At 38.6% G+C, this 10,827-nt stretch overlaps 1 protein-coding gene across 4 annotated transcripts; it reads right to left on the reverse strand.

Moving 5' to 3' along the window:
• Positions 1-398: 398 nt before the first annotated feature.
• On the reverse strand, positions 399-10,808 carry LOC136266097 (mitochondrial-processing peptidase subunit alpha-like). 4 transcript variants are annotated; one of them, XM_066061061.1, is made up of 11 exons: positions 10,563-10,808; positions 6,536-6,615; positions 6,401-6,483; positions 5,242-5,344; positions 5,099-5,191; positions 3,973-4,269; positions 2,875-3,144; positions 1,895-1,957; positions 1,747-1,835; positions 1,308-1,363; positions 399-675 (listed from the first exon to the last, which is right to left on the reverse strand). In XM_066061061.1, exons 1-11 carry the CDS (start codon positions 10,786-10,788, stop codon positions 575-577), a joined length of 1,461 nt encoding a protein of 486 aa, XP_065917133.1. In that variant the 5' UTR covers positions 10,789-10,808; the 3' UTR covers positions 399-574. The 4 variants fall into 4 exon arrangements, 2 of the variants coding, with proteins under 2 accessions (XP_065917133.1, XP_065917132.1); XM_066061060.1 differs by having other exon boundaries at positions 5,090-5,191; XR_010705911.1 differs by lacking the exons at positions 399-675; positions 1,895-1,957 and having other exon boundaries at positions 1,348-1,363; positions 2,791-3,144; positions 5,090-5,191.
• Between the last annotated feature and the right edge of the window lie 19 nt (positions 10,809-10,827).

Below are 10,827 nucleotides of genomic sequence, written 5' to 3' on the forward strand. Positions count from 1 at the left end.
AAGAATACAGAATGCCGGTATGATTTAACCATTACCCCAAGCTGCAGTTTTCCCTATTCCCCAAGCAACCTGAATTTGTAGTATAAAGCTGCAATGTAATACTATTATAGCATTTTAGGCCACTACCTTTGTCAAGTACGGCCGCGGCTGCTATATTCATGAGATCAAGGTCCTGCAGACAGATTTTTGATTTAGCTGCTAGTGCTTCAGTTTCTTCAAATGTTTATGGCAAGAGTTTGCCGGGGGAATCTTGAATGGTTACTGCTTTCACTTTAACTTGGGTTTTCCAACCACTCTATGGTAGGAATGGATGGAAGTTATATTACCTATTGAATTTGGAAATTTACTAAGCTGCCCAAACTTTTAGCCCCGGCAAACTCATCATCTATGTGACCAGATTTTACAAAACACAAAATCAAACTAACTCAATGGATAGTACATTGCAAGGACACAACTGATTTTTTTATGACAATATTGATATCACCACAACTAGCTATTACTAAAAAAAAATTACTTGCTGCTATTATCTTGGGAACAGTATAGTCTACTCCTATTAGCAGGAGTCATGGCTGCTTCAATCCTCTATCTGACTGAAGTCCCCCAAGGCAGCTAGTGATGGCTCACTCTTTATCATGGTTGACGCTACTCTCTGTATATCCTCTGCTGTCACTGCATCTGTAAGATGAGAGGGTTAGTGTGAAAATTATTCATTCATTATTAATGAACACGTTTTAACAACACATAAAAACAATTGTTCTAATCCGTAAGAATACGGCTCTCCACTAGGCACAGCTCAGTGGAAACAGTGGGGAGCTCGGTTGACTGCAGCTTTCTGCTCCCACGGATGGCCAGTACAGCGGAATGTAATAAGGAAAATAATAAAGCACAGCGCATCCAGGAGAGTGTGAAAATTATAGGCTATATTTATATTATATATATCTAGAATGTGGGATAACTGTTGAACTATTATTGTACAGCTGCTGTAGAAGCTTAAGATTGAGCTGATAGAATGGCAGTTTCTATACTGCTATGTTTGTAGTATATTATTAACTAATGGTAGGTGTGGGTTACCATTAGAGTTAAAACTTTCATGCTAGTTAAGATATAGGTAAGCATTCAAGCAAAAAATAGACTACTCTAATAGGACATTTATTCAACTACGATGGAAACCTTCAAAAACCCTCTGGTGTGCCTTTGACAGGAGGCTGTACTGTGCATGTCTTACAGTTGAAGGTGTAGTCACCCAAAGTCTCACCTGGTGTTATGGACAGTTGACAAGTACTACACATGTACAGACTGACACTGACCTATTTTCTTACACACTTCTTCCACTGATAATCTAATCCCTGTGGTCAGGACTTGTCTAAAATACAATAGACACAAACTTAACACCAGTGAGTAGTATATGCATGCAATGCATATTCAGTATACAAAACTGTAACCCCATGACCCTCAATTATGTGTTACTGCAAATGACAGTTCTACTAGAGTATTTCAATGTAGGCACTACCAAGTTATGTATACATAAAAACAAGATTTTACTGTTTCTGGAATAATGCACACTTGTCTGTTGCATAGCCACAGTAGCTTTCCTCGGATAAACGACAATTGTGTCTCGAGTGTAGTCTATTTGAATAGTTAACAAAACTATGTTTATAATCAAATGGGCTTCCTATAAATTGCCCAAGACCATTGGGGGTTAGGATAACTTGACTACTAATCCACAGGGGATCTGTTACACCACACCTTCCCATATTCTCAAGGTAGGTAATTTGATGCTCCATGTTACTCGTCAGAGCTGACTGTAACTGCTTCTTAGCTCGGCTAATATCATCCTACAACAAATGAGATCATTGTTAGCATCACATGAGACAGGTGGGTGGGGCTACTCAACTGGATTATGTTGTGATGCCATGTGATAAAACTGCTGACACAGCACCTCAAGAAGGTTACGAGTCTGCAAGAAATAGACTGAACTAAATACAATGGAGAGTTGATTATCTTTAACCAATATGTACGTAGGTCAAATGCCATTAGAGTATTTTGATGTAAGCCTAGCAGAACATTCAAACGTTACTAATGGCTTGGTATATTTATTCATGTGAAAAGTACAGTTTATAGTGATTGTCACAAATCCTCTTAAGAGTATTCTTTATTAGAACAGAGCTTGTATACAAATGAATGGGCTCCAATTTGCTCCCCTGCACTCTTTGTGTAGTAGTTGACCTGGCCTGACAGAAGTTATATGAACACTAATAGTTCAGATACTCAACTCTCCACTGTAATTAGCTAACACACTTAATAGCAAAACTCATCATACACTGTTGTGCTCTGTATAGGGCAAAATGTCCAATTGTAAATTAATGGTAGTGGATGATGCTGACCGTTGATAAAAGAATGCCTTATTGTGAGATTTGATAATCATGATCCATTTGTGCTGTTCACTTTCACTGAGAAAACTATAACCAGTTAATCGATTGGAATTAGTTTCTAGAACTCCAATCCCATTTTGTACCATTCAACTGATTCTTACTAATTATTTACAACCAATGAACCAGTGATTAGAATTGGACCTAGTATCCATTGATAGTGATATCCATTAAAATCTTATGGATAAATATCAAATAGCCCTCCAGTGCCTAACTGGCAAAGCAGATAAAAATAACAAACAAACAACAAACAAACAAGCAAATATTTTTTGGGAGCCTGTTAATGTGGACACTTGAGGACACCTACATAATCCAGACACTTAGTTAAGGTCCCAAAGTATCCCTTAGTACAAAAACTGACCTGGAAAATCAGGACACCTTGATAATCAGGACACTATTGGCTGGTCACAAGGTGCCCATGATGCACTCACACTACGCATCTTACGTGTGAAGGATGACTGGAGCCATAGATCGCAAATAGTCCAGTGTCAAAGTAGCTGTGATAATGGGCAGCAGCAGAATTGATCCAGTTGTGTCTGCTCAATGCTGTGGTGTACAACAATCCAGAGCTTCCTCCAACGAGTAAATTGAGGACCTCAAAGGGGAAGAAGTCCTCCAAGTTTTGATGAGAAGGGCTCTCCAAGGCAACAACCACATGTGTTAATTCAGGCATTGGTGGGTTTGTTCCAACCACTGGAGGAACAAGTCTCTTGATCTACAGTGTGAAAATATCAAAAAATCTGTTTGTACTGAACCCATGCATAAGCAATTATAGTGGAATCCACACATTATACTGAGAAATTCTACTGCAAAAGGAACGATAAGCTTTTATGTAAAAGTACACAACATACGTACTTGTATTCTGTTGAGGTGTTCTCCTATATATATATTGGAATAGAACACTCAACGTGTTTATCCACATAAAACATCACAAAGCCTGAAAGAACATGTCTGAGATTGCACATGCTGTTCATGTGTACTGTTGTGTGGTGTGTGTGTATGCAGCATAGCCAAATGGCTAAAGCATCAGCCTGATAGTTGAAAGGTTCCAGGTTCAATGCTAGTTATACCAATTTGGTGTTATTGTTGTTTCCTTGAGCAAGAAACTTTACTCACATTGCTCCAGTCTACCCAGCTTTATAATGGGGACCTGGTGGATGTACTGGTGTCAACTGGCAGCTGTAATTCAACGGGTACCTGGTGTTTACTGGGGAAGCAAATGCCCAACTGTCCTTATCTTGCTTAGCGATGTTGGGGTCGTTGTGGAACTACGGGTGAGGCCTGGACAGTCCTGCTACAGGTTACTACGTATATAGTCCTGCACCAGAAGGATCTGCCTACACAAGACTCAAGTGCCTGAGTGGTGCACAGGAATCCCAGTAATGGTTCACTGGACGGCAATAGCTGTGTATGCATAGCTGCCATTTTAGGCTTTGCTTTGCATGTGTGTGTGTGTTTGTGTGTGTGTGTGTGTGTGTGTGTGTGTGTGTGTATTCTGTATAATTGAACAAACTCTTTATTCAGCTTTACAGTCAGTACTTACCTTACAATGACCTCCGGTATACTGGGAAATAGACCTATCAACAGGGATCATGTCTGAGCTATCCCAAGATGTCTTTGGGTTAACAAAGTGCTTTTCTGCCAACTCAACAAACTGCTCATGGTCGACACCCACCCCAGCCAGCACCATACGATCGGGAGTATAGTGAGATGCGACAAATCGTTTAATATCCACTGGGGTGATCTGCTCATAGCCAGTGCCTTTGGTTATATCTGCATCATCAGCACAATAGTCAATTAACATTCTGGGTAACCCCAATGTGTTGTCTTGATAAGCAGCCTGTAACAGGAAGGGAATAAAGGAGTAGTATATACACAGTGAAACCTCTCTAATCTGACGTAGCACTAGTAGAGGACTTTAATTTCTTTGTGTAATACCACCAGTACATTCTCACTAACCTAACACAATATTTGGGTACTATACGTATGTAGCTCTAGTGAATGTGTCAGTGTATTGTATGGTGTAAGTTACAAATCAGTGTTATAATTATGAAAACTACACACCCAAATAAACACTAGACCAATGTGCTACCTTAACACGTGTTAGCTACAAATTTAATTGAGGTACTATTATTGTTGGCCCAAAGTGATTGTTATAATGCCACACTATAATTTTAGAAAATAAAACAGCTACAATTACTGAGAATTACATGAACGGATACCACCTGAGTAAGGAGCAGAATATAAGAACTTCCCAGCCAAGTGATCCAACAAAAAAATTCTAAAGTGCATACACTACTAACAGTGGGGTATAACTATAGATAGCTGCACTTATAACACAGTCTGGTTTGTTGTAGAAACAACAATCACTTTATCATGTGGGGAGCTTAAATAGACAAACAGGGAGACTGAGATAGTCTAATATAAACGGTTACCCTAATACAATAGTCAGTCATTTGTACCTACCATTGCTATACTATAACAAAAAAACAAACTACTGCTATTTTGAAAAGAGCTACAAAGTGTGAAGTGAAACAAAAGCTTACCATAGCTCTTTGTGGGAAACCACTAGCAATTACAATTCAATACCACAATAAGGTTTATCACACAAGTACCATGATATTTTAATACTGAGCCTTTATCAACATAAGAACACATACTGATAGTACCCGGTGGATCATTTCTGTCAGAATTGGTTCAGGGTTAGGAAGATTAATGGCATCCTCCGTCTCATTCAGGATAGACTGTAACTCAATGTTGATCTGTGTGGGAGATACAATATGGTAGTCACTTTACTGATAGCTCTCCCTACCTGTTCCTCAGTGAACTGAGGTCTGTACAATACCTCGGCTAGAATCTGCATGATCTCCGGTAGACTGTAGCTAAACGCTGCTAATGCATAAGCTATTGTGTCACTACAAATGGAACAACACTTTGATAACCACAAAATATTTTTGAAACAGCACCTTTGTTACTGTGCTGCACCTTAGATAATTAACTAGAAGGATTCACGAATTCCACATCATGGCTACTAGACAATGATTGTGTTGATCGTGTGCAGTAGAATTCACTGCTTTGATTGTTGAGATAATAAAGCTTTGGTAGAAGCACTCTACCCCTTCCTCCTCTGTACTTAGTACCAACTACTGTGTGCTTGACCAGAAATTGAATCCGAATAAGCCATGGCTTTTTCAGCCATTCTAACTATATTATAGTTACAGTATTTGCTCTCAGATTAGTGCACTTTAATGAACAATTTTCATTTAGGATCCAAGACTCATCACAGGTCATCATGTAGGCTACATGTTTTCCTTCTGAGTGGCTGAAAGTGGCCCAGTGCTTAGTAACTGATAGGACAGAAAACAAACATGGAACACCTTACTTTTCAGTTTGATTAGTTATCACTCATAAAAGGTAATTATTGGTACTTGTAATAATAACACCATATAATACCATACCTGTTTCACTGCCCATACAAAAGTCTCAATAGTAGCAGTGAAATTTATCCTGCATTTCACTGACAGCAGTGAAAAAGTTGTAATTGTAATTTCATTGGCTAGAATTTATGTTAACAATGTAGCGCCAATTAGTGTCGACCGTGTTAGTACATAGTGACAAATTGCGTACATAGCAATGCTAATGCACAGCATGCGTATATACAGCGAGTATGGTATTAACTGGGAATAGCATGGATAGCAGTGAAATTTGGGATAAATACCACTCTTGTTGTATTGGAAATGGTAAATTCCACTCGGCTTCATCTCATGAAATTTATCCCCATTTCCAATACAACACTCGTGATATTTATCCCAAATTTCACTGCTACCCATGCTATTACTAGTACAAATCACGCACACACCTAACAAATCTGTAGTATAATTTATGCGTACAATAACACTCCCAAGTACCAAGGATCCCATAACAAGTACTTGATAGAAATAATTAAGGTGGCTCCATTATACTTAACTGACCGGAATGACTGGCAGTTAATCGCCCCTCCATATTTCTTCAACTCCTCAAGAATCTTCTCTCTACCTGAAAATTGTTCTGTTTTCTGAACACACAAAAGTACACCATATATACACCAGTACACAATGTAATGTTACCTCTATAGTCACACTCGATAGTAGGTGTGAGACGCCAGGCTTGTAAGGTAGTTCATTTCGTGAACCAGCATCTATGAACACTGTGACAAAATCCATTAATAGATACAACATGATTGTTTAGTAACAACTCAGGGCTTTGGAATAACAGAAATTACTACATAAATTAGTTCACATCATTTTCTTTACCATGTCAATGAATTTTGTACCACTGGTAGCTGATTACAGCTACAGGCAACTTTTCAACTTCTCACTAGATCAGACTAAAAGAAGTTGCATTCTGACTCATGTGAGCTATCTTTGCAGGGGTGGATCTAAAAGGGGGACTAAGACAGACAGGGACATAGGTAACTAGCCAGAAATTAGATGATACCAAGCCTTCTCACAGGTCCCTAGTGGGATAGCACTTATAAGGGGTATTAGAACACAGAAACCAAGTGGTAAGATTCATCTAGTATCCATAGTCAAATTAGCTATTTGGAATCATTGCTACATTAGTGTGCAACCTAGTTTTTCAGTGGAAAATAATGGAATTTTATCATTTACTTTACTATTAAATATGCACCGAGTATCATGCATGATAGTCTCTTTCACAGATTTAGCTGATTAGAGCATGGATAAGAGGAGCTGATGCATTAGGTAATAATAGCAACATCTAAATGCTTGGTAGCTAGCTACAAATGAAAAGAGACGAAACATGTATAGCTAAGTAGTAGTGGTGTTGAACGTAATGACACTTTAAAGATCACAATTAGTATGCATGCTCCTTAGCTTAGTGACACTTTTTGTTAGCCTTAGCACCAAAATTAATAAAGCAGTGGCGGATCTAGATGGGTTCTGTGTTTCAACAGAAACCCCCTTTTAAATTTAACTTATGGCAGTCTAACTAGCTTTATTAATGTTGTATTGAAAATTTGCCATAGCAAACAACTACGTACCACTGTACTTCAGTAGCATGTATGAATTGCACTTCGATTTATAACCATTAAACTTAGCAACACTTCACTTTTCATCTCCCACAACATTTAAAATGATTGAGATACTCTAATAGAGCACTCAAGTAACTACTCTAATAGAGCAATCAAAGCTACAGCTTAGTCACAACTTTGCCCTACAGTTAGCTATAGTACCTATGTTGACTAAAAGTAGCTGCCTAAAATCTTCTTAGATACCTTATTTTTCAGCTATAGCTACCAACTTTCAGAAACTCCCTTTTAAAAATCCTAGATCTGCCACTGCAAAGTGTACAGAGCAATGCAGTGAAGCACAAAGCAGGGTGTAATATAGTAGCTATTAGTCCTCTCACAATCCTTAGCAAAGAGCAAGTATACTTGCATTTATGAGCTTTCTGAATTTGCTGTTGTGATAGTCAACTTATTTTCTATGATTTGCCGGATTATGAAGACTGATTTAGCTAGCTACAAATGCCAGCACCATAATCCACAGCATGGTAACATATTGAAAAGTACATTCATAGACAAAAGTGGGTGAATATGCTATAGCTGCCTTATCAGACTGTCAGTTACCAAAAGACTACAGTTTTGCTAAATAGCTGAGTTGGTTGCCTATATACTTACTCTAACACTTTGAATCCTTCATAAAACCCCCACACTTTGATTAAGAATCACTTCTTATATATTAGTTTTAATTGTGGGTTTTGTTTTATTCAGATAATTAGCAGTGTTTTCCACTATGGCTATATTAGCCACATTGGAATAGCCATACTGGAAAATACTGCTAATTATCTGAATAAAACAAAACCCACAATTATTAGCCATAGTGGAAAACACTGCTAATTATCTGAACAAAACCCACAATTAAAACTTTGCAACTGTGGAGATGCAACCCACAATGGAAAACTTTTTAAAATAACTCTGGAGGAAAAGTCTCCTGGAACAGAGTTAAACAATTAGTTACATAGACATCAATAGTGTTGCTAGTGATGTATAGTTTTTGAAATAAAATAAGTGAACATGTCACACATTTAATGAAAATATTATTTTGAACTGGTTTTAGCAGGTAGAGCAGTATTACAAATGAGTCACATTTCAAGATCTTCTGTAATTCCATCCCATGAGTTAATTAATATATGTTTTTGAGGGCTCAGCTTAGAGCTGTGATACTTAACCGGTTAATCAACCAGCTATTTTTATATATTCAGTTACCAGTTATTCTTTCTCATAACCGGATAACCAATCCCTAACATGAGTTTTCACTTTAAAATGTATGGTTTGGGTATTCTTTTCATTCTTCAACATTGATATCACACTTGTTGGTTTATGTATTATGACTTGTTGCCTATTACGTACTTTGGCCACTACAAGTATAATCAACTATAAATTTTTAGGTGGACGTAGCTTAAAAACTAAGTCTATAGCATAAAATATTAGAGATAATTTTGTTAAATTCAGTTAACTGGATAACTGGCAGTTATGATTTACCCAGTAACTGGTTATGATAACTATTCTGTGCTCTAGCTCAGCTCAATGTGAATGCACTATAATTCAGGTGTCTAGTTAATCAACTGTTTTTGAAAAGATGCGGCAGATTGTTGGCCCAAATAACACTAGCCAGTGCATAGGTAGATGTATTTTGCGTTCATCAAAGGTAAAATAAAAACCTTTTTTTTTGCTGGCCGCTTGAGTTCAAACTATACATACTTGCTACATAGTGCTGGCTGGTAGTGAAAAAATGCAGGAAACACAACATTGAAATGCTTTATTAGCTTTTTTCATTCAAGTTGAGAGTTTACTCATTGATTGATTGATTATTTAAACTCCCACTGAGTACTCGGTAAAGCCATTCTTCCATACACTGGAGTACACAAGACACAGCAGAAGTACAAGATGAAAGAGTTCACCCATAGCCCAAGGACCCCAGAAAATTGTCACAAATGACTGCTCGAATATAAGAGGAAAAGCCAAGCCTGTTCTCAATTTCATCATCACAATTCCCACTTCCACCATCTTGAAAAAAAACAACTTGCCAGTGCATGGGGACAGTTTCAATTCTGCAGTAAGATCCTGCAATATTTCTTAGTGCAGAACTGAGATCCTTTTTATATCACATCTTACAAGAATTTTTCTGTAATGGAGCCTGGACTGCTAAAATTCTTACAGAAACTGATGTTGCAGGTTGTTAGTGTTATTAGCACTTTACAGTGACCAGCACTGAAGGTCTGACAGCAACATGTGCTGCAGCCTTAGGCCACTACAATGAGATTACTTGTTTCTCATCAACCGCCCGCACCAAAATTTTCTTTTGCCCATGCGCACTCATTATTGCACGAGATGGCAGCATGGCTTTTTTGAGTGTTGTGGTAGTGGGTTTATCACGTAGAAAAGCACTATTTCCATGAAAAACTGCAATCCCATTGAGATACAGACACCATTTATGAGTGTTTTTTACTTCTGTGTTGATTAGAGAGCTTTCTGGAGCATCAACAACCACCAAGGCATCAACAGTGAGTGCTACAGTGTACATTAGACCATACACTAGCATTGGTATCGTGACCTGCATGCCCTATGTGCAGGGCCATCATATCTAAGAGACATAGTAGCTTTAGTCTTGCTACTTCTGCCACAAGCTTACACAGCCCCTCCCCCTAATAAGACTGACCAGCCTACATGTGCTAAGACTGCTGCTGTCTGCTGCTGCATGGTACATGACTCCAAGACTGGTGGAACTTTCGCAAAGGACTTGAATGCTATGTTACTGAAGTTGAAGTTTATGTGCACTTGGAATTTTACCCTCAATGTGCACCAGTGCTTGGTGTGCACCCTGCCAATAACCTAAAATAAAGGATTATTATACTGGTTTTGTACAAATATGCTATGGCTTGTGTAATAATGAGTTAATGAGATAACCCGCCCGCCCGCATGTGTTACTCTATGAGAAGTTGATGAGAAACAAGTTATCTCATTGTAGTGGCCTTAGGATTACCTAACAAGAACTGGAGCTGGGGTGATAACTCTCTAGTCGTATGTGCAGCCGGCAGTGAGCTAGCAGATATGGTACAACTATAACTCACCTCCAATTGTGCAATATTGACTGTGCGCGCTCTGGGAGGTTACCTTCAGTCCGCTGGATAACGTGCTGATATGCGTCGGATATTGTCGTGGCACACTCGAAGTATTCGAGAACCACTGAACATCTTTAAGAGCTCCCACAGGCTGGGTAAGCGGCTCCTTGAGGTAAGAACGCAATCTCGCTACTAGGGGTGCACATCGCAACCTTCGCGTTGACTTTCTGAGCATGTCGTATTCACGTGATCTATCGCGTGAGCAAAAACGCCC

Source organism: Dysidea avara, chromosome 9 (genome assembly GCF_963678975.1).
Source record: "Dysidea avara chromosome 9, odDysAvar1.4, whole genome shotgun sequence".
NCBI lineage: Eukaryota > Metazoa > Porifera > Demospongiae > Dictyoceratida > Dysideidae > Dysidea > Dysidea avara.